Source organism: Scomber japonicus, chromosome 7, assembly GCF_027409825.1.
Source record: "Scomber japonicus isolate fScoJap1 chromosome 7, fScoJap1.pri, whole genome shotgun sequence".
In the NCBI taxonomy this organism is placed as follows: domain Eukaryota; kingdom Metazoa; phylum Chordata; class Actinopteri; order Scombriformes; family Scombridae; genus Scomber; species Scomber japonicus.
In genome coordinates this window covers 11685178-11709213 of record NC_070584.1, presented here as the reverse complement: position 1 = coordinate 11709213, position 24036 = coordinate 11685178, and the positions used below count along the sequence as shown (strand labels likewise).

At 39.9% G+C, this 24036-nt stretch overlaps 2 protein-coding genes across 3 annotated transcripts; one reads left to right on the top strand and one right to left on the bottom strand.

Annotated features, from left to right (window-relative positions):
- Window positions 1-1259: 1259 nt before the first annotated feature.
- On the bottom strand, window positions 1260-8256 carry ubxn6 (UBX domain protein 6). Its single transcript, XM_053322005.1, has 11 exons — window positions 8107-8256; window positions 7450-7607; window positions 7113-7177; window positions 6860-6988; window positions 6616-6713; window positions 6412-6487; window positions 5706-5790; window positions 5370-5589; window positions 4404-4534; window positions 4103-4251; window positions 1260-3251 (listed from the first exon to the last, which is right to left on the bottom strand). The coding sequence occupies exons 1-11, from the start codon at window positions 8187-8189 to the stop codon at window positions 3126-3128; spliced, it is 1320 nt and encodes a 439-aa protein (XP_053177980.1). The 5' UTR covers window positions 8190-8256; the 3' UTR covers window positions 1260-3125.
- A 1466-nt stretch (window positions 8257-9722) lies between these two features.
- uap1 (UDP-N-acetylglucosamine pyrophosphorylase 1) lies at window positions 9723-22176 on the top strand. Of its 2 annotated transcripts, XM_053322523.1 has the most exons (11): window positions 9723-9762; window positions 10759-11073; window positions 12074-12278; window positions 12883-13058; window positions 13151-13323; window positions 17579-17772; window positions 17944-18084; window positions 19818-20006; window positions 20280-20321; window positions 21360-21426; window positions 21528-22176. In XM_053322523.1, exons 2-11 carry the CDS (start codon window positions 10791-10793, stop codon window positions 21618-21620), a joined length of 1563 nt encoding a protein of 520 aa, XP_053178498.1. In that variant the 5' UTR covers window positions 9723-9762; window positions 10759-10790; the 3' UTR covers window positions 21621-22176. The 2 variants fall into 2 exon arrangements, with proteins under 2 accessions (XP_053178498.1, XP_053178499.1); XM_053322524.1 differs by lacking the exon at window positions 20280-20321.
- Window positions 22177-24036: the final 1860 nt, after the last annotated feature.

Below are 24036 nucleotides of genomic sequence, written 5' to 3'. Positions count from 1 at the left end.
ATTGTTAATTTTTCATATCGACAACTAAAACTGTATTTGAGAAGAGATGCTTTTGTCCTCAAGGCTGCTCAACAGTGCTTGTAGTACATTCATATTTTTACATGTTTTATTGTTTTGCCTCTTTGGATAAAACCAGATGTAATTGGACTTTTTTTTTTTTTTTTTTAATAATGAAAGATTATCCAATGATAATACAAGTTCTAAATCTTCTCTGCACGTTTGGGCACTGCAATTTTGGTGATGCTTTATTTGGTAGGAAATCATTTCTGAGCTATTTCTAGAAAATCTCCAATGTAACAAGGTACTAATTATAGGGAAACCAGTTGTCCATATTCCTCTCTTAGTCAGTTAATCACTGAAAACCGTCCGTTTAATTGACTAAATACTCAGGTTAAGCTGGCAATTAGTTGGACATGATAATTTAGAAGTCTGCTAATTTGACACCATAATTAATATCACATTGCTTAGTTCTTTAAACAGATTATCTGAAACTTTTTGGATCTGAAACATAAAGCATTTTCCCACTTTGCACAACTGCTCAAGCTTGGAAGAGTTGCATTGGGATGATGACTGGTCAGGTAATTTTTTTGGCCACTATAAAGCTTTAAATCTCCCAGTTCACATTTCTCCTGCACACTGCAGCAGAGGTTCCTCCAGGATTTGTGTATTTTGCTGCAGTCTTCGTATGTTTGACCTCAACGAGCCTTCCAGAGCTTGCTGCTCAGGGTCAGACCCACAGCATGAAGCTGCTGCCCCCAGGCTTCACGGTGGAGACGGTACTGTATGTTTCTGTTGATGTGGGGAGTTCAAACCATACATAATATTTAGTATTGGGGGAAGGGGGGGGGGATCATAGCAGGGAGAGATTTGTGTCCATGTTTTCACTCTGTTGGATCACTGGTAAACAAAAGCTAAATTACATGAACACATTTGATCACACTGCTTATTACCACTCTGGTCTAGTCATTTGTATGTTAGCATTTGAAGTGGTAAACAGCCATCCACTACTTGCTGTTCACATTTAAGGTGTCAGATGTACACTGAGCCTTCAGTTATGTAATTAGTAGGTTTTATGTTTGTCTTCAATAAAGCATTATTTAAATATGTCTATATGTCCAGCACCAGACTTCAAAACATTTAAGTCCAAAAGGAAATTAATTAATGTAATTGATCTTCCACTCACAGTATGTCTTCATTTTAGGCACATATTGACATTAAAACACAGACTTGCCTCATAATTTATTAAACAAAAATAAAGATGCAATGCAAGCCATCTTTATTACAGGCAGGTTAAAAAGCAACAGAACATTTGGACAGATCACAACTGCTCACTAATCATTTTTATAAGGTTACAACAATACATTTAAACCCTTCAGGGTACCAGTGGGCGACTGGTAGGCAGGCTGAACGAGAGAGATGTCTGACTGCCTGGTGAACGCTGGGAATGTGCAACAACTTCTGCATCAAACGTATGGTTAACAGCTCCTTTTAGTCCCCAGCTTTTAGATGATTACAACTGTCACTCAACCCTGTGACTTGGATCTAATTCTGCCATTACTTCGGATGTTTTAGAAAGATGAGCACAGAGGTAGTTTGTTGTCATTTTAACTAACAACAAGCAGGAGAAAAACAAATACTATTAATCGACATAATTAGCGTTCACCTAGTTGAAGAAATAAAATGAATAATTTCTTTTTTTCAGATTTAACTGGAATGGATTCACATACAGCAAAACCACTTATAATGTACTGACCTTCATGTTTCAGTGGGGAGGGTGGATCTAAAACACATTTTGTTTATTTCACATTGATCTCATTGGATTCACTGGGCTCATACTTTCTATTAATTTTTTATATATTCCTATTGTGTTTGAAATATATACCCTTTTTGTCTTGAGCAAATGTGTTTGATACAAACAAATACATTAGTCAAAAGCACCATTAATATAACAGGAGTCCATGCTGCCAGTTTTAACAGAATTGTAATTAATGACTGCCTGCATGCTAGAGCGAGTCGACTACATGAAGCTTCTGCAGCGAGCCTCGACAATTAAACCACTTTTCACTTAATGTGGGCAAGGCTACATGTGCCACACACTGTTTCATTTACATTTAAACATCTACTGCGTCTTATAGAGTTTTAATGGATCCTGAAGATGCTGAAAACTGGTCTAATACAACATATATTTGTATTAGAGTCACCACTATATTGTCAGTCCAACTCTTTGCTCCAAACAATATTTGTTTGCAAAGGGTTTTTTTTTTAATGAAAAGTCAAATTATCCCAAAAACATAGTTTGGGCTTGTGCTCTTACTCATATTTGTCAACTAAATTACTTAGGTTTTAACTGTTGAACAAAACAGAAAACTCTGTAGGAGTTGACACACTCTGTGAAGTGTGTGATGGAGTGGCCACTGCAGAGCAGAAGACAGACAGGCAACCAGAAGCTGCCGCATGTTGACAGTGACAGAGTCAGTTACATTACACCAAATCAGGCCAGGTGACAATGAGTTAAAAGACAAAACATTGACTCAACCTTGACCTCACCAAACAAAACTAACAGCATTTTAAGTCTTGTGCGAAGACACTTGATACGATTAGTAGTATCTGACTTACTTCCTTCACTCTTTCTATATGACTGTGCAGCCAGAGACGTTCACTCCGTTATTCCGACAGTTGTGTAAGACAGGTGGATTGTTTACTTGGAAAAAATAGTGACACAGGTAAACAAGGTCAGAACATGCCGTGTAAAGTATACCTGAAATGTTGACTGTTGCACGATGAGCTGCTGCCACAGTCTGTCTACTACACAGCATGTACATTCAGAATGCAACAACAAAACAACACGTCTTTTGCTTTCTCCATCTGTTACTGTTTCCTTCAGCAGGAGGCAGACTGCAGTGTGACATTATCCCCTCAGAGGTGAGACACAGGTATGAGGAGACTCAGCAGAACAAGCGCATTAGAGTGAAGTTGCCCCTCGTCTATAACACTGCTACTGACATACAGTAGTATGTCAGCATTGGTAAAAAATAATCATATAGCTAGTCATTTTTTTTAAGGGGCAACTTCACGCCGGTGGTGCCGGGGAGGGAGGTAGCAGGGAGAGTTCAGGGACAGTCCGCTCAGTTCAGGGTCCGAATTTTTTCCAGCAGCTCTGGTTTAAGGAGTGTGGGGCTCTTTCCGCCTGCTGCTGCAATATCTGCCTGCACAGCTGCATCCCAGGCAAATGAGAGCAGAGCTGCTGGAACCTGTGAAAAACATACAAGTATGCTCTTATATTATATCACAGGAAGATAACAGTTCTGTTTGTATTGGATCTGCAATTCATTATCAAGTTATATGTTCTATTAGTATAGATAGTAACATAGTTATATGTTAACAGATCTTTAAAAAAAGGTATTCAATGTTCTGTAATATTATTAAAGTGAGAAAACTAACTAGCAAATGTTTTGGTGTTTTCTACGGTAAGAACACCAATGAATAAATATGGCGTTCTTCTATATTTTGTGCATTGTTAACAAATCCCATGAAAAGACCAAAACCAACAAAGTGTTTGTCTGTCTCTCAATACTTCCTGACACTAACCTGTGCGACAGCCAGCCTCAAGCAAACTTTTTTTTATAAATCTGTAAAACCAGCTCCAAAATATACAGTTTCATTTATTTAAAAAAGGCTAGTTTCCTCATACAGCTGGGTATGTGTTAAACCCACGTTATTCAAACAGGAGTAAATACTGCATTTGTGTGGGACCATTTTCAGCTGCAGATTAATACATATTTGGTGCTCTAGTGAGAATTTACAGCTGGGGAGAGGTGCATGTGAGAACAATCCAAAATAAATAGTTCTTGGACAACAACAGAGGTATTCTGCACAATATAAACTATATCAGTCTGTGGATATACAGTATACATATTCAATTTATTGTTGATTTGGTCATAAGGGATTTGTCAACAACCGCGATATAGACACTAGAGACACTACAAAATGTTGTCACAAAAACATATGTAATTTCCTTGATGTTTGACTGATCATTGAATTATTTCAGCATTACTTTGCCTCCTTTTATTAGACACACTGCTTTGTACTTTCAAAAACTCACCAAGTTACACTCTGCGAGAGCGACTTCTTCAGACTCTTGTAGTTTTTGACCTCCAGGAGCGATGAGCTCAAACGGCTGCCAGCCGTCCACCAACGACTCCCGAACAAAGCTGAACAGCACAGGAAGCCGGTCCCAGGCATAAAAAGTCCCTGAAATCACACATAAGCTTTACTGACTCACTCTCATTTCTATCAGGGCTTTCAACAAAACTCATATTTGATGATTAAAAAAAACTGTTCAATACATTAAAATAGATTTTGTATTGTATGATGTGAACTGGTTGAAACATTTAGATGCTTACCTTGTAGCAAGTTCCCATCAGGCAGTCTGATCCTGAGTAGGGTATAGTTATATTTCCTTCTCTCCCTCTGCTCCTCTTTCTCCCTCATGGCTTTAGTGCGCAGCATGGCGTTCTTCTCTATCAAATCACTCCTGAGAAATTCACACAAGACAAGCTGGTGCTTTAGTGCAGGCTCAAGGGAGGTTAGTGTGATGTACACTTTGATGTTTTCGTGGCCAGAGGCGCACAACACACCCAGGGAGAATATAAAACGAGGAAGGATTAGAGGGTGCACTATTGGTGGTGGTGTTTGAGCCTGTAAACAGTCATTGCAATTACAAATGCACTTGCCTTCTCCTAAAATTTGACTAATAGAAGAGTGACAAGTGCAAATGTTTCTGAGCCTAAATATCTTGCCAAGTGCAGATAATATATCATATCAATATCTCTCATTCTTACGGAGTCTGCCCTATCACTATGAAATTACCCTACACAGGTATGATGAGTTACAACTGATCTCACTGTCTCCTCCATCACCCTCAAGAATTACTGCATAAACTGTGAATCTGTGAAGAACTTGAGATACGACCAACCAGTTTGTTAAAAACAAGCGCACAGACAGGTATGTGGCTTCTTTGTGACAGCTGAGTGCTGCTTGTGCAAGATTTAATCAAGTATTGTGAATCATGGTGCATCATCAATCTTTGACAATGGGCATTACTCAAATTATACACTGCATGATGTTAACAATTACATATCATTACTCTTCCTTCCTTCCTTGCGTCACTATCACAATTAGAAAAAATGTAGTTGTTGTGTTTGATTAGATGTCAACTGATCAAAAAAAAAAGCACGGTGAGAAGGAGAAATTAAATCAATAAAATCATATGTCCAGTTTAAATTGTATCCGTTTTAATCAGTTGATTGATGTATAAATGTAGTTATTTCTAATTTAAACTGGACCTTCTATTAACAAGGACTCTGTACCTCTGCTGTTGCTCCTTCTTGAGCTCCTCTGCCGTCAGATTGTAGAATTCTGGTGGCAGGTCAAAGCGCATGGCGTTGGGAGAGGCTCTGAACGCTTGAGCTTCTCTGTTCAGCTGAGCTCTGACTGGCTCTCCTCTCACAAGACGATCCCTCCTCTCCTTCATCAACTCCAGGGCATCGGGACTGTGCTCTGTCAACACCAGGAACTCCTCTTCCTCCTCTGATCACCAGGAAAGGTGATATTATTACAGAAAAACCACTGACAGGTCTGGTTCACATAAAACAACCCCTTGTTGATAAGGGACTTGTTGATCAAAAGCATCAGGATTCATTTACCTTGACCTTCTACAGGAAGCATAATGCTTGTAAATCCTAGAGCCTGCAGGAACTCTCTGCTGCCCTCCACACAACGCACTTTATCCTGAAATAAAACAAGCACATCCTTTGTTACATCTTGAGATGCCATAAAATCAACCATTAAAATTATGACCAGGAAATGGATTATGAAATAAAGCAGGACAGAGGGTACTATGCCCCTCATTTAGCTGAACTTGTGCAATACACTGATGCACCGATATTATGTTTATTGTGGTTCTGCAGTAATTTTTAACAATTACATGACACATAGAGCAGTTTAAGGCAGTCATATTTCTGGTTTTGTGTGAGGTCTAATTATTCCACTAAGGACAAGCTTGTTGTTCCTGAAAGATGACTACCACATTCAGTTTCTTTCCTCAGGGAGAAAGTCTTGTTTTAAGCAAACACTACTCTGTACACAGATATCAGATATCAGCTCGGTCATACTGGTGAAAAACAAGGTACCGTGTTTAATTTAACATAAAATGCTGTAGTTACTGCCTTAGATATATTTAATTAAGTCCAGATCTGGGCACAGTGTAGCTGTGTGGGCAGAATTGAAAAATATTTGTGGACAGTGCAGTTTAAACCGAAGAACACAGCAACAAGGAAATAAGTACAGAGCCCTAAAAGAAAAATGTAACAGTTGGACAGTCATGATGAGAAAATCCAGTTTCATACACACCTGAAATACTTTGTTGCTGAGTTTTATCTTCCTGTATTTCTCTTCTGTGGGATTCTTACATATATTTTCAATGTATCTGTGGACAATACAATGAAGAAACGTGAAATTTAAAACATAAAATCTAATTATTGAAAATGTTTAATTGTGAGAGTAGTTAAAAACAACTAGAAGTCAGCCTCAGTTGAAGATACATTTGTGTCTTACTTGCTTATGATGTCCACAGCAGTCTTCACTTTCTCTCTGTCCTTGTTAAACGTGTGCATCATCATAACAGAGGCCTCAATCTCATCCTCCTCGAAGCGCTGACAGTAAAAACAGATTACGTGTTTTGTCAACAACGCTCAGAAGAATAAGGTTAAATCTCATTTAAATCATATTTTTATGTAGCTAAGAATTTCAAAAACTACTTTGAGTTATATTGAGAACATGTGACAATATCTTCACGTACCATTAAAATGGCCTCTTTAATGTGTACTTCCCTCTCACTCTTAGTTAAAATGGCTCCAGTTAGTGGACAGGTGAAATACACACCTGACACTGAGAGACAGGTGGGATCTTTCACTGGCACTTTGGATCCCTGGTGAGAAATTGTTGTTAATATCATTAGACTTGATATTGATCACTGTGAGACAAATATGATTGTATAATGGTGTCATTTGAAAAGGTTTTGGTTCAACCTAACACATCACTGTCATACATACCTCAGCTCCAGCTGCCTTGTCTTTTTCAGCCAGTGCGGCTGCCTCAGCCTCCAGCTCTCTTTTAACTACAAGCAAAAGCAGAAAGTCATCCTTTTTTTAAAATAGAATCCAGCACTTTTAAAACACAGATAATAAGCAGTAGAAAACTAAATTGTGATTATTAAATCAAACTCTGACCTAGCTGTACGAAATATACAAAAACTGGCTCAACCATGGGATATCAATTTAAGTGAATTCCCACACTTGCAACACTTTTTAAAGACATCTTACTACTATGATAACTGAGAGTGAGACATCTAGAAAATGAATGATTGCTAAGGAGGATTTCAGGTCCCACCCTGGCTCCTGATGGCGTCCTGAGAGGTGTGGACCTTCGGCCGTGGGTGCTGTTCAATCCTGGCCAGAGCTGCGGCTCCTGCCATCTGGGCTCCTGCACTGGGAGCATGGCGGTGCTGCTTGGCACTGGAGCTGCTCTGCACCACCTGGGACTTGCTACTGTAAATTCATTGTAGAAAAGCGAAGTGAGGAGATACGCTGGCCACTAAATGAACTAGCCACACATTTTTATAACACGAGCAATGAGCGAGGCTGTTTCATAACCTATCAGCAACACTATCAAAACGCCCATTACACGGCAAGTTCACTTTCGAGTGAGTAGTGAGTGAGATATGTGTCTTAACTATGACTAAAAGTCACAACACGTTACTTGACTTGCTTAATAAGCTTGTTCGGGGATTATCTGTTAGCTACCCTGAAATTAGATGGGCGCCTCCCACTGTGCAGAGTTATTATATAACTAAAACGGCTACTAACGGCGGTATAAACGCTGCCTGACACTGAGTGGAAATCACTGACTAACCAACATTTAGCTTTGATACTTGCTGATAATCAATAATAACCAGCAGCGAGCTCATTAAGCATCTAGGCAGCTAGCTGTGCGGTTAATAGTTAGCTCTAGCATTGTAGCAACGGAGAAAAGTTTGCTATTTTTTACCTGCCCTCTTCTGTTAGTTTCTTCCCAGGTCCGGCTGATTTAAACTTGATATCCTTCTTAATGTCATCGAAAAACTTCTTCATTTCCTTTAGCTGTGTGTGGGGACGCAGAAACACAAATTAGGTGAAGAGCACTGGGCTAACTTCAGCAGGGAGGAGGACCAAAACAAAATGTTTCAGCTGACAGGAAACTGGTGTCTCCCTCGTGTGGTGGAGCCCAGGACTGCAGGATACAATCCCCCAATCCCCGGCCTGCCTGTACAGTTTATCAAAATATTTCTAGCAAAGGAAGATTTGTTAACAAGCTGACTTTAAACAGAGGTTTTAAGCTAACTATTTAGTTGTATTACATTTTATTGATATAAAAGAATACAAGCAAAGTACAATTAGACAGAACATGTATAGAGATGAAGAGAAGTGCTGATTTCACATTTTTTCAACAATAATAATTAAAATAAAATACAAACAACTAAATAGGAAAACAAAACAAAACATCAACACTCAATAAAACCATGCAATGAACATTGACAGCACAAAAAAACAAAATGTAGAATAATATGATATAGGTGAATAACTTGCAAGCATAAAGAAAATATATGTGATGCTATATGCAGGGAAAAGCTTGGGATTTAAATGATATATTATACTTAGACAGACAGTTTTTCTGATTTATAAATATAATCTCAAAATAAGAGGAATATCTCAGTGTTGGTTGGTTAAATTTGGGCAAAATGTTCCTGAAATGGTTAATATAAGAGAGTGGACCACAAAACCCCCAGATGGCATCAATCACCAGGAAAAAATATCAAGCTGTGGCCTTTTTGTATCACTACAACACCAACCAGAAAAGCATCCATCAGTGAGCTAGAAGAACTATAAGATAAGGTGAGTGCCCACACACGCAAGCATTTTTAGTCAACATGTCATATTTTCCAAACCACAATGTTGGAGGTGGAGAATTCATTTGTGGTGTTTAATGTTTAATACTTTGCATGAGTACTTTGCTACCAATATTTCTGTACGTTTACTCTTTAAAAAATATGTTTTTCTTGTTGGATGTTTGAGCCTCACTGTTCAGAATTATGCAAGTGCAGAGTTTGACTTAAAGTTTGTTTTCACATTACTGCTTAAAGTTTCTCCGTGCTCACCGAAAATCTAATTTTAACGGGACTACGAGCATGATTTGTTACATCACAGATTGTCTAATTGAATTTACACAGATGTAATGTGGCAACGTGAAGCCTTCAGTGCACAAAAACACTGCGGTAAGAAAATATACGATACATTGTTCCAATTAGAGTATTGTTTTTTATATGTCTTAAAACATGTTTTAAGATATATAAAGAGTTTGACTTGTAATGGATAATTTATTTTCATTGACAGTGAGTTTCTCTGACACTTCGTTTTCCAGAAATTTCCATAACAGTACGTGGACAGCTGCAATCCCTTCCGATACCTCGTCACCTTAAATTTACGAGCAGCACTTGAAGGCAGCATGCGTGCCTGCCCCGCGCTCACACACAAGAGATCCGCCAGTGCCACGTTAAGCGTGACGTTACAGGAGGCGTAGTCCGGCTGGGATGCTTAGTAGCCAGTATATTAAACCTCTCCCAGCTGGCATTTACAACCTTATAGCCGTCTGGAGTGTCCGCAAGCGGTGAGAGTTTATTATTTCATTCATGTATGTGTTAAGTTTTCACTGAGAGCGCTGTTTCTTCCACAGTTAGCCGGTTAGCTGCCAGCACTGCTGCTACTGTAGACAGCGGCTAACCCCAGTGATTGATAAATGTCATGTTAGCTTGACTTAGTAGTAGACACGTTTATAGTGAACAGTTTAGTTCATTTACAGTTGCGTGTTGTATTATGCTTTGTTGGCACCTTGCAAATTTTACTCTGCTACGAGTACCCCAACTGTGTGTTGGTGAGGGGAGTAGCTTTAACTTGTCAAAACACCCTCAAGCTTTAAAGTTTAAAGGAGACTTTAACCTGTGAAGCGACAATGACCCACACTTCAGCCTATTTTTAGAATCGCTTGGTTGTAAAAGTTTAAAAGTTTGTCTTTTAAATGAGACCCGATTCATGACTGGCTACATTGTTTTCCTGGTTGTGCAAAAAAATGGTTAAGTCTGAATTATATCACGATTATTATGTCTGACATCTTAGAGTTGAATTAAAGAAATGGGCGTATGTTGCTGTCACCTTCAGCATCTTATACAAATGCAAGTAGTGTGATGATTTCCTGCTTTTCGTGGGTGTTGGTTCAAAGAAAGTAATTAAACATTTCTGTACTTCCTTGAATGAGGAGTTTACGTGTTGTTCCAGTTCAAGGTATAACCTAGGTTGTGAATCCACTCCCCAGAATAACTTTACCACCTAAGAAACTTCTGACTACCAAACTGTAAACTTCTGTAATCTCCCCACGCTACAGCCTGGTCCCCTAAATATTTGAATCATCCTGAAAATAATTCAGTATGTGTGTGTGTGTGTGTAATTGTGGAATGTACACTCTGCTTGATGTTTTGATCAACCTCACAAATGTCCAGAAGTATTGCCGAGCACCTGACCTCAGCATGCTTGTGTATAACTTCAGTCTTACTCAGTAGTAACCAACCATTAAATTTCTCATCTCTCTTTTTGTGAATTTATGTTTCAGTGTGGCAAAGTTCATACACAGCATTGTTGATCATGGACCCAAAAGCCAGTGGACTCACCCAGAGGTTGGCTGATGCCGGCCAGTCTCACCTCCTGCAGTTCTGGAAGGAGCTGAGCCCTGAGGAGCAGGCTGACTTGACCCGTGACCTGCAGGGGATGGACTTTCAAGAAATCAATGGATTCTTCAAGAACGCCATGGAGACATCCGGCAGCAGCAAACATGAAAAGATGGATGCCCGCATGGGGCCGGTGCCCCGGGAGGTGCTGGGGAGTGTGACGAGGGACAGGGAGTGTCTGAAAGACTGGGAGGTAGCAGGTAAGCTAAAAAACAACATCTCAGCCGCCAAAAAGTATCTTCATACAGTTACTACCTGAATCGTGACATTCACACCTTTTATTTGTATAATATGCTATCAAGAAAAACGAGAATCATCTTTAGCAGTATGTGGTTTTAATGGATTTATTACTGTGTCATACAGTAATAAATAAGAGAGAGAGAGAGCGAGAGAATTATGATAAAACCTTACACAATACTGTATTGAGAAGTCCTACTTGAGCAGCATCAGGAACTCCCTGTTTCTGTGTGGTTGTGTAAACTCCCAAACTACTCCCAGCCCCAGCTTATTGTCTAGATTTTACATATGAGTAAGTCAGCTTGTGTTCATTATGCTTTGCGCAATCCCCCTTTGCAGTGGAGGTCTTACCACTTAGTGAGTCTGTGGAGCTTTTTCCTGGGGGAAGGTGACAATGGAGGTGGGCAGCAGAGAACATCTGGTTTTGATTTGGGCCTGACGTAAATTGTGTTGCTTTTTGACCCTCATGAGGTCACTCTAATCTGTCAGGCCCAAAACTGTGTGGGTGTGGGGGTTTGGGAGGGTAGTCAAAGTCTAACGGGCCCGCCCTATCTCATATAAACCTTGTCTTTTGGCACTTGCAGAAGAAAGAGTATTGCATATCAAGTCACGTAGCCACAGTTTATGGAAGATAAACCAATCAACCATAAAAAAGGCAGTCAGAGAGTTTTATTTCGGGGCTAATTTATGATGTCACATTGCCAAAGTCCTGTAGGATAAGACGTGATTTGGTGATTGCTTATTAGAATTTATTAATAAATGTTATCATCAAAATTGTTTTGCTGTCTTTACAAATGCTCTATGACCGTCCATACAGATTAGATATTGTGAGAATATATGGAAATCATGCACCGTCCTATCAATAGATGTGTTTCACTATCTTAAACTTTATTGTACTAGACAATCTAATCTTAATGCTACTATCAATGATAATTCAGTCTGTTCTTCTCTGTGCCCCTTCAGGTCTGGACTGTATCTCTCAGAGTAAAGTGGCAGCCTTGCTGCTGGCTGGAGGCCAGGGAACCAGACTGGGGGTCTCTTACCCCAAAGGCATGTACGATGTGGGGCTGCCATCCCACAAAACCCTCTTTCAGATTCAGGCTGAACGCATCTTGAAGCTGCAACAGCTGGCTGAGCAAAAGCACAAAATCAAGTGCTGTATTCCCTGGTAAGGCATGTTGTGCTTTGGGCACTGAGGCATTTTAGTTAATGTGCCTGTCGGGTGAAACGCTTATTTTATGTGAAAAATAAACAGATCCAAGCTACTAAAAACCTTCTCTCTATGTTTAATGAGAACTACTGTATAACCAGTTGCCCCAGTTGTGCTTGTGCAATGATTAAATGGGTCAAATCACTGTCAGCATCAAAGGAAACTCAATCAAGGAAGTTGTGTTCCTGGAAAAAGATTAGACTTCCCCGTGGAGCAGATCTAAGGGCATTTTGAAAATTTTAAAGATGAGGTAGATACCAGGAAGGCAGTGAAGTGCAAAGTCTTCATACCCATAACACGGCAGTAAGGGTATTTAACAGTTACTGTAGATTCTGTCAGAAATGGTTTAATGGCATAATCAGCAGGTCTGATTCTGTCTGGAACCTGTCATATTCTTTTATACCTCTCAGGCATGGGTGACTTCAGCTTTTGTAAGCATACATACACTGTTCACTCACCTGTTTTGCACATGTATTTATTTTATACTACTGATTTTTGAAAAAGAGGAGAGGAAAACCAACCATACAGAAATCATTGACTGAGTTCCTTCTGTGTACATCAGGTACATCATGACCAGCGGCAGGACAATGGAGTCCACCAAGGAGTTCTTCTCGCAACGTAACTATTTTGGCTTGGACAAGAACAACATCATCTTCTTCACGCAGGGGATGCTACCAGCTATGGACTACAGCGGCAAGATCATCCTGGAGAACAAAGGGAAACTTTCCATGGCTCCTGGTAATTTGTGTGTTTTGGCTCAACGTGTAGTGTTGTTTAGTATGTTAGTTACTTGTCAAGAGGAGTTTAAAATGAGTGTGTCTGTGTTTCAGATGGGAACGGAGGTCTTTACAGAGCCTTGGGCAACCAGGGCATCATCAATGACATGGAGCGGAGGGGGATTGGGTACATCCATGTATATTGTGTAGATAACATCCTGGTCAAAGTGGCCGACCCCTCCTTTGTTGGTTTCTGCGTGCAGAAGGGAGCGGACTGTGGAGCTAAGGTTTGTCACACCCCTCCCTCTTTCTGTCTATTCTTTGTCCCTTTCTTACCAGCTTCAAGGTCTTTGCTCCACCTTTTTAAAGATAATTATCTGAAACAGCATTACCATACATTGAGACCTTAAGGGTTCAGTTCTGATTTTTCTAAGTATACCTTAATGCAATACTCTCAAGTTGAAAAATTAATTGGTTGCCATGATAATTCTTCCTGGTCCTGAAGTGATTCCCTCATAGTGTGACTACAACAAAGGAAATGGGATATAAAATCTAGAACAAAAAATGTATTCTGAAGTTCATTCAAAGCTAAAAACAAACATAATATTGGAAAATACCCGCTTGATTTTTACTAACTCAGATCAGTTCATGTTACACTAGGATGGTATCACTTGATTTCCAATATTGATAGGAAGTAGCCTGGGTATACCCATGCTCTCATTCCAGCGAGATTCTACTTGTGCTACATGATTTTTCTGAATACGTCATCATCTATCGTTGATATGATTGGCTCTAAGTTTGTCCAGTAGCATAGAGAAGCATTTGATCGACATTCGTTGATCCCGCCTCAAATACGAGGAAATGAACGGCTCCTTGCCAGACCCTACCTCAATCTCACATGAGATTGAGATGCGGTCTAGTGTTAGCCAGGCTAGATAGGAGGATCATTAAAGTGACAAATAACTACATGCTGAAGACAGTATTTGTTAAATACAGTTACAAATTATCTTACAGTCTGATATTTGGTTGTGTTTTACCTGCCTGTCTCTTGTATCAGATGCCAAATTTGGAGTAAAAATTAGGTTCAATTTATTCATTCCATGTTCTTGTGAGTTTATGGATTACAGTGCTCCTCTCCAGCAATATCAACAAAGTAAACTTTAGATAAAACACCATAAAACTATATTTCATAAAGAATCCTAAATAAACTTCCTCACAGAGTTCTGGTTGTAAAGTCGAATGTCCTGTGGAATAAAAACTTGTGGTCTTGTGCCACTTGGTTCAGTAAGACACTCAACACTGTCTACGTGATCACATGACATGTCACTAAAGACTACTCCCAGGCTCCAGCAGGTTTATTATATTCCTGCTATAAAATTTTTTTACATGATGATTCCTCACTTTCGTGCTCCCATGAAACTGAGTCACTTTTGGACAGACCAGGAAGTAATAATAAAATTGCAAGGATGACTTATACACAGTGTGTATAAGTTTGCCGTCACCATCTTGTTTTTTTGGAGTCAGAAGTGATGAGAAGTGACCATATTTGAATGAGAGTGTGTAAGGTCCAAGTACAGCACCTCATGCATTGCTGTGGTAGCAACTTTCTATTTACAAGACAGCCACACCCTAAAGCATACCTTGCTGTATCATGTATTTTACATCATGCTGTATTGCAGAAGACGAAGAATGAACTCATTAGGAAACAGTTTACTAATGGTAATAACTCAAATGAGAAGGAGGGCAATTTTCTCATAGGCTTCTATATGAACAGTTATACTTTTTGAAGTCAGCAGAGTAGCCCCCTGCTGGCTATTAGAGAGAATGCTGTTTTAAGAGACTAAGGCATTGGCTTTACTTTTCAGATCCAGAGAAACCTGCTTTGGATGAATCCATGAAAAGATAGTCTCCTATCAAATAGAGCAAATAAATATCGTCATTGCTTATTCAAATGAATTGATGTGTGTATCAAGTGTGTCAGAACATGGGAAGTGAACAAACTATACGATCAGTGAGCTTGAATGAGGACTGTATTGTAATCCAGCCTGACCATCCTGATCTTTTAAATTCCACTAGGTCATAAAGGCTGACGGGTGTTGACTCAAATCCTTTGGTTGTTTGCTGTTCATGTATTAAAAGGTGTGGCCAGTTTTGCTGTCATAGTATGGCAACTGCCATTCTTCAGTAGCTGCACCTTCTTTAACCCACCAGCGGGTGGAGATACAGGCCACTTGGTTTCATTTTGTAGTCGTTTTGAGCTATAAATTCATTACAGCTTTCTAGGAAATTCCAGGGTTTGGCCCAGAATGTCTCATGTCTTCATCATAGTCTCAGATAACATGAATGTGATGCACAGATGCCACTTTTTCATAAACAGCTACTTTGGACAGACTGTACTTTGACTCTGAAGGGAAAAAGTATTTTCTTGGTACACTAGTTGAATTGGAAACTCTTTTTTTCCATGATCAAATGCAATGTCTTACATTTGTAGATATTTTAGTGTTTTACTCTCAATCCTCTCGTAGTGTACATCAGTACAGCCAACATACATGACATAGTTGGTCTTCTCTTCACAGGACAGGTCCATCAGGTTGTGATTTAAAGGAAAGAAGAGCCACATACTAGTCTAGTCAGTTTTGTCCATTGTTGTAGTGGATTATCTTCTCTCTTACATATTTTCTGAACTACTAGAGCAGGAGAACGCACAACAGCACAGGATGGCATCCTTGGCTCAACCCCAAAAGCCAAAATAGAAACAAGAAAATGAAAAAAAAGATGAAACAAAGATAAAAAATTTAATTTGAATTACAGCAATCGTTCTGTCTTACAACATGTGTAGAACAGTTTATTGGTTCAATAGAAGTTATGTGTGTAACTGTTTGGTGTTGTTCTTGTTGGTCTCATTGAATGCTGAAAGCTGCCCTGTTGAGTTGCCTTGTAAATAAACAAAGTTATGTTGACATTGAGTGTTACTCACCAAAACACACCGTGCGTATCCTAGAGGGCTGGGAAAAGCTTGAGCTTTCAGAGGACTTTAAAGCCTGTGTTATTTACATCCATGTTTACTGGCTTACAGTCCTCTTCATCCTTGCCTTTGCTGGCACGATTCTGTGTTTCCTGGCACATTACAGACATTTGTAGATCATTGAAATAGTGCATTCTCCTGTGCATGCATAAGACAAACTAAATATGAACCCACTTATAAATTATCTGTATCAACAAGGCAGTCAGAACAGTTTATTTTCTGATGGGTGATCAGGGAACCTGTGCAGTGTGTTTAGGATCTAAAGGGAATAACATGTATATTTGTGTGTTGTACCATCACATTGAGGCTCTCTGTTGAAACTGGTGAAAGAAGTGGCTGGGAGGTAATATATTTGTATTCAACACAGACATGTGCAAAAAAAATGCATTGGTTGAAGTTGTAAGTAACTTTGTGGTTGGCTGGTACAGCATATTGCTACTAGCACATGGCTGTTGATATCAGTTTGGTCTGCTGTTGTAAGTTGTTGGAGTAGCTGTTGAAAAGATAACAAGAAATTATTATTTTTTTCATTCGATTAATCAATTGAATAATGGTGGTTCTTAAAATGTCTTTGGAACATTTATTTCCTAGGCTGTGCACACACACATGCAGGGAAATGACACCTATTTTTTATTCTTTTTTAAAACATGTTGACATCTTAGACACTTGGGAAAGAGGATATAATTAATACATTTGTGTATTCAATACAGCTTCCATGATTTCCTGATTAGGACTAACTAGGTACACATCTCTGCAATATTTGAAATAAATGTTCTCATGCCGTGTATATTTTCCAGCTAACACAGACTAATGTGAAATATTTAACTGTGTGGAACTGAAGATCATCCAGACCCCACTCCTGTTTGACATTATGAGTTGTGCGGCGGGGAAGAAATGGAAGGATCGGATCAGAGCAGAGTCCCACCCTCCCGATCATAAATTACTAACCTCCACTACAATTCATGTGGCTTCACCAACCCACCACCCCTCACCCCACCCTGTTCACCAACCCCCTCATCAGGACTCCACTCTGTCATTAGCAACCAACAGATGGGGAGAGGGATTTTTTTTCATTCAGTGCAGACTTGCTGCCTGTATAAAATGAAATATACTCAAAAATTGAATCCTTTCCTAGCTGTTTTTGAGTCCAACTTTAAGTCAACTTTTGTCCTAAATGTAAAGCAAGTTACTGCTTAGCATGTGCATATCTACTGTAGATTTTGAATGTGCTTTCTGCCAAACTAGCTTCATTTGTCACATTGTTGGTGGTTTCTTTGCAATGGCTGCATTTTTCATGTCTGCTGCTAATGCAACTACTGCAAAAGACAGACAATACAATATAAAGAATATTAGGAAAACTTTATGTATCATTTTACAGTTTTTCTTTAGACACATAAGGATCTAGTTAGGGGTTAATTATCTACTACTAAAGTGTACCACAGTTTGGGAGTCGGTATTGATGCCATTCAGTGTAATACTTTTTGAAATTATAAAGAGTCTTATGTCATTGTTTCCAGGTGGTGGAGAAAACCAATCCAACAGAGGCGGTGGGCGTGGTCTGCAAGGTGGATGGACTTTATCAGGTGGTTGAGTATAGTGAGATCACCCTGGCAACTGCTGAGAAGCGCAGCGATGACGGCCGACTGATGTTCAATGCAGGAAACGTAGCCAATCACTTCTTCAGCTTTTCCTTCCTCAAAGACGTTGTGCAGTAAGACAAATGCACATTTTTTAATTGTACATTTTGTTCTCTTGTCTGTCAACATTTGTTCATTTGTTTTTTCAGTGGTTGTGGTTGTCTTTGGCGAGAAGAGAGCTCAGTGTCATTATACAGTAAATGTGTAAAGTATATGTCTTTTTTTCTCCTCTGTTTATCTTTAAGGAAGTATGAGCCAAAGCTGCAGCACCATGTGGCCCAGAAGAAGATCCCATTTGTGAATGCACAGGGTCAACTAATCAAACCGGACAAACCAAATGGAATTAAAATGGAAAAATTTGTCTTTGACATCTTTCAGTTTGCCAAGTGAGTTTTTTCTGTTACAGCATCAGTAGATGACATTTTACCTCCAACCAGAATGTGTATGCAAGTGAATTTGAGCACAATGAGTATTATGCTCTGTTTCAGTAGCGACTGGATTGCATATATGGTTCTGGCTTGACTGGTCTTGATCTGTCCTTCTATGCATAAACCAACCTCTTTTTCCAGTCCCCAAATCCTCTCCGCCCCAGTCATGCCATTGCTCCAAGGTCTGGTCCAGCAGACCAGGCCTGCCAAGCTCTCTGCAGGAGGATGAAGGTTTATGAGCTATTCCTTCATTTCACCTCCTCCAGTGTTACATGACATCAGCTCTGAGTCATGCCACTGCTAATAGAACTTTACATCTAATGAAAGGATTCCTGTAATGATTGACCAATGGAAAAACACAGCAGACATGGCCAGCTTCCTACGAGGTTTATTCACTGTATTTGTAAGAAAAAGGGATGAGAAATACGTTTTGCTGTTGCTGAAGAGATGGATTACAGTTGTGCCCGGACTGGCAGCTCTAGCAGGATCCAGATGGGTTGACTCACTTTGCAGCAGTAGGACCCTGTACTTTCAGGAAGTCCTACTTTTTCTGTCTTTGGTTTATGCTCTCATACTCTGTTGTGTCGGCACACGTACTATATGTTATGTATCCCAAATAGGCATTGCTTGTTTGAGTACTGTGTCAATAGTGCATATTTCAATTGCATCCACTATGCAATTAATCATTTTTGATTGTTTGTTTTGTAACAGAGCACTTGATCAGCTAAGTCTGGATGCACACAACAAATAATATGACAATCTGTGCGTGCACATTTAGACAGTGTGTTGACTTCATTTCTGCAGCCCATTACTGTAATAACTGACCACATTTTTCTGGTAAGCTGTTAAATGCTCTATTTTGTGCCAGCTGGAAGCTCCAACTATTTTTTTTTTAACATTTATTTGAGCAGGGCAGCTTAACTGGGAACAATGCTCTTTTTTTTTTTTTTTTAAGAACGCCAGATTCACACTCACACAGTTGCACACAACAACACCTGGAAGCTGCCCAGTACAACCACCGTTTCATCTGTGGTCATCTCTTTAAACAGATATCTGCATATGAATGCAGAATCTTCTACAAAAGCACATTTACAAACAGCGGACCAAAGTGCTGTACCATCAAAATGGTAAAAGCTATAAAACAACACAATAAAAAGACAAAGACTAGTTTACAGGAACATGCTTTGGTTGCATGCAGGTATACAGTCTGTGTGGGCAGCAAGAAAGAGGTAGAACACATGGTTCGAAATGTCATCTGGACCTAAAACATCTACAAAAAATATTGGTGTACTGTGTGGAAAAATGTTCGACTCCTGCAATTAAAGAAATAAATTGCTCTCGAACTCAGATTAAACAATTGCCAAAATTACAGGAGTTGGCATTTCTCCGTTTCAAGTTTCTAATCAGACTGTAAACAATAACTGCCACATTGAAGAGGAAATCTTAGCCCGAATGTCTGGTGTAGACAGCAGCAATATGGGACTCATAATGGACAGGTCAAAATTGATGCACCAGAACCAGAGATATCATCTTCTTCCAGATAGCAGCGCTATCAATCCGTAGCATTAATATTTTTGACGCGCCACTGACGGACCGGTGGAAATCCGTGTTTGACATTTTTGCTTGATAAATGTACTAAACCGTTAATCAGTTATCATGTATGCTAATGTGATGTTGTGTGTGTCCAACAGGATGTTCGTCGTGTACGAGGTGCTTAGGGAGGACGAATTCTCCCCGCTGAAGAACGCGGACAGTCAGGATGCAAAGGACACGCCCACCACAGCCAGACACGCCCTCATGTCCCTCCACCACCGTTGGGTGCTTAACGCTGGGGGCCACTTCATTGACGAGAATGGCAGACGCGTGCCCTATATACCCAGGTGACCACAGCCAGCCCGCTTAAACACAAACAGCATCACGCAATGTCATGTCACTTCACAAGACACTCACCTCATTTGACATTAACACAGAAACATCCTGGGTTCTTCATCCTCACTCCGACACTCTCCACACTTTGTGTGCACACTGTATGCATTGGCTCTTTTTTTGTTTTATTCATATTGTAGACATTTTATTCTTTTAGCCTCTCACACTCACTCTGCCATTCTCTCATGCTTGGTCTTGCTCCGGTGTGTCCCGTGCAATGTTTCCAGAGACGGACCAGCAGGCAGTGTCACAGATGATGGAAAGAGAAAGTAATTATCCCCCTGCAGTTCTGAGTGCATGGTGATGGGGTTTTTGGTTTTTCTTTTTACTCTCGCTGAGAAATGTTAACACTATAACATTACTCCTGATCTATTGCATCCCCTTTTCCTTCATCGACACTGAAAAGATTCATCTATAGGGGACGAGAGCCAGTTGGCAGGGATTCTTCTGTCTCTGTAGTCAGTTGCGATGAAGGAAATGACAGCGAGGATCAGTTTAGACGACTGTAAATGCAGTCCTCTTAGCTTCCTGGTCAGATGATGTGTGACCTGTTGACAGATCATTTTCCCCTCAGATGGTTGCTACTAATACATATAATGTATTGCATGCTGGGTAATGGGCACCAGTCACACTTTCTGGCAAACAGTGACAACTCTGCAATAGATGATGAACCTGCTGATTTGTGTGTGAAATAGTTACAACAAATCCAGCAGTTGTTCTGTACCGATCCAACGCTTACTAGTTTGCCTTTCAGTTTACATTCATCCGCTTGTTTTTTAAAAGTTAATTAAATCAGCATGTGCTTCATTCATGATTCATAGCACCCATGAATGTTATTCAGGCTATTCAGCTATTGGGGTGTGCTTCTTCCTCAATCATCCAGCTTTTTTTCTTCATTCTCGATTGTTCACATGATACAGAAACTACTCAGCAGAACACCTAATGTGTGATTAGTGATTGTTGTCTGTAATGATTATCTAGAAATAAACTAGCTGAGTGATGGCAATGTTGTGGAAAAATTCCTCCAGTTGTTTCAAAAGGACTGGGTGGAGATACGAACACATTACCTGTCATTCACCTGTTTTATTCTAGAGGAAGTCTTTTATGGGTCAGAGGACTAATCACTGGTCGTGTTTGGGAATCTTGTCGAAGCTCGAATTCTTTGAACTCTAATCACAAGCCGCAGTAGAAGAACACCTGTGTCAAAGATTTACAACCGCTTCTCTCAGCTACCGTCCCTCAACCTTTCCATGAGACAATCGCTCATTCTGTTTTTTTTTTCTTCTTCTGATCCTCTCCTAATTCAGCCTGAAGGATGGGACAGACCTACCAATCAAATGTGAGATCTCCCCACTCGTGTCCTACGGGGGAGAGGTAAGGAGACATACTAAATGGGAATTGCAGATGTTGTTCTCTACTTGCTTTCTATCTGTATACCCACTAATGTTCCTGATGGTGTCCTATTGTTCTCTAAGGGTCTTGAAGAGTTGGTGAAGGGACGAGAGTTTCATCCAACACTGATGATTGATGAGAATGGAGTCCACGAGCTGGTGAAAAATGGAGTTTAGAGAATGGAGGCGAAAGAGAGAGAAAGAGAGACAATCCAAAGACCGAACCTCCTTTTGTCTCTCAGCGGTTGTAGGGAGAAACTGTGATGTCATCGCTGTGCAATAACAATGACATGTGCATGTGTTTATGAAAGAGGCTGAATGAACGTATCGTTTATGTTTTAAGTTTTCTTCGCTTTGTATGTTGATGCCATACTTCATATTTGTTTTGAAGAGCACTTGAACACAGCATGAAATGAAGGACAAGATCCCTGTTGTGCTGACTGGCAGGTGCATCTATTTATTTTGCGTATGAGACTTATTTTTATATGTACTGATAGAAGCTATATAGGTGGAAATTACCATCTACTCATTTTACCTAGTGATTTTTATACAACATTGGTCTGAGATGAAATGATCAGAAAGATGTTTCTTGTAATCAAGGTACATGGTCTGGGCTGTGGGGGGTATTTATAATATCTACTTCTTTTCTGCCTGTAAATCATTGAAGATTAGGTTATTATTCAGCTTTAAGAGATGTTATGATTTATATCATCTTTATTAAAGACATTTCTGACTTGGAAGACCTGCTGAATGTGTTTCCTTTGTGTGTCTGTTTGATCACCTGTGCACAGCATCCCCAAAAAACAGCGCAAGAAGGCAAAGACAAATAAATCTGCAGGGTGTGCTTTTTGCATTATAGCTCCTGGTGCCTTGAATCAGAGTTTCCAACACATGGTTTATGTTTAAGATGGGCCAGAGCATGCAACGCCACTGCAGCCATTCAGGAAATATTCTTTGTGGCTCCTCTCTGACTCACTTTCTGTCGTACTCTCCAGCTCCATAACTGCATTACGACTGCAGTGTGGTAAAAACACCTACTTTAACATTGTCTTGGACTGTATGCAGATTTTTGTACACATTTCCTATCCTATGCAAAATTATATGAAATCTGAATAAGGAAGTTCTGTTACACAGACCCTCGCCTCAATATCTGGAAATGTGCAAAGTCCTTAAATTGTAATACATTCCCCCAATAAGTGGAATCCACTTTGCTGCTGTTATAGCTTCTTTTACAGGCTGCTTTTTCATAGCAAGAAAGCAGAAAATCCTGAAGTTTGAATGTATTTTATATGTAGCCCTCACGTTTTCAACTAACTTTTAGATTTCTTTATACTGGTCAAAAGGTTCAAGCTACATCAGCAGCAAAACACAGTGAATGACGTCAGTAGAAGACGACCTCTCTCTGACACTTGACTCACACTTTTCATGCATCTGGTTTGATCATTATGGCTGTGACACATTGCAGAGTTAGTGCCACTGAGATTAATAAAAGAAAAACTTACCTCTTAGGTATTTGTCGCACATTCAAAAATGAGTCTGGTTCTATGATTTTATATTCAATGCATTTGCAGCATTTAAACTTATTGTGATAGTAACAAACACTAAAAGTTTAAAGTCTTAAAATGAAAGATGACAGCCTACAGATTTAGAAGACAGCAGCACAAACGTTACCTTCAATTATAGTTGCTTCAGCCTCTAGCTGTCAAAAGAAAGGCTCTTTTCAGGAGGAAGAAAGCTTTCTGATTGAGCGTTGGATTCAGCCTTAATTGAAACCTTATGTGTGGCATGTGGAATTCTGGGACTTTGGCACACTCCCAAGAATCCACAGAATGTGAGGTTTTTTTTTTTCTCCTCCGCTCTCTCTCTCTCTCTCTCTCTCTCTCTCTCTCTCTCTGTCTCTCTCTCTCTCTCTCTCTCTCTCTCTCTCTCTCTCTCTCTCTCTCTCTCTCTCTCTCTCTCTCTCTCTCTCTCTCCTCCCTCTCTTTTTTTCCTATGCGCAGGGGTTTCTTACATCAGCCCAGTGAGTCCTTGTGAAGGCGACTGAGGGACAGAGAGCGAGCAAGAGTGAGTGAGAGAGAGAGAGAGAGAGAGAGAGAGAGAGAGAGAGAGAGGGGGGCTCGGATTGAAACATCTAGCCGTCTTGACTCTCACTGGAATAACCGAAAACCATCTCTGAACAAATGGTCTGAAAGGAAAGAAAAATCTTAGAAGTAAGTCATCCTTTTTTCTCTTTTACACTTCCCACACTGACCTTTTTCTCTTTTATATCATTGTTTAAGCTGTAAAAGTCAGAACTTTAGACTCTCCTCAGCTTTTTTGAAGCTTGTGAGAATACTTAAAGTTTTCCATGAAGAATTTCAGACAGTCGGGGCCTCAGTTGCACGTTTGAACTCCATGTACCTTTTGTGTGAAGTAGCTTCTGTTTGCATGGCAGACTAGAAGAGTGGACAGCAGAGTGGAGCGATGCATTGCCAGATTCAAACTCCCCTCTGCTCAGCTGCAAATCCAGCTGTTTCAAACAGAAGCCGTTACATACTGTTTTACTTTGCTGTGGTTGACTTTAAGTGTGATTAAGGCTCATTCTTTCATCCAA

Coding starts and splice junctions, on each gene's coding strand:
- uap1 (XM_053322523.1), top strand. CDS start 10,791: ATGGACCCAAAAGCCAGTGGACTCACCCAGAGGTTGGCTGATGCCGGC. Junction 13,324..17,578: donor GAGCGGACTGTGGAGCTAAG/GTTTGTCACACC, acceptor CATTGTTTCCAG/GTGGTGGAGAAAACCAATCC. Junction 17,773..17,943: donor TTCCTCAAAGACGTTGTGCA/GTAAGACAAATG, acceptor TTTATCTTTAAG/GAAGTATGAGCCAAAGCTGC.
- ubxn6 (XM_053322005.1), bottom strand. CDS start 8,189: ATGAAGAAGTTTTTCGATGACATTAAGAAGGATATCAAGTTTAAATCA. Junction 7,178..7,449: donor GGACGCCATCAGGAGCCAGG/GTGGGACCTGAA, acceptor TTTTGCTTGTAG/TTAAAAGAGAGCTGGAGGCT. Junction 6,488..6,615: donor GCTGTGGACATCATAAGCAA/GTAAGACACAAA, acceptor TATTGTCCACAG/ATACATTGAAAATATATGTA.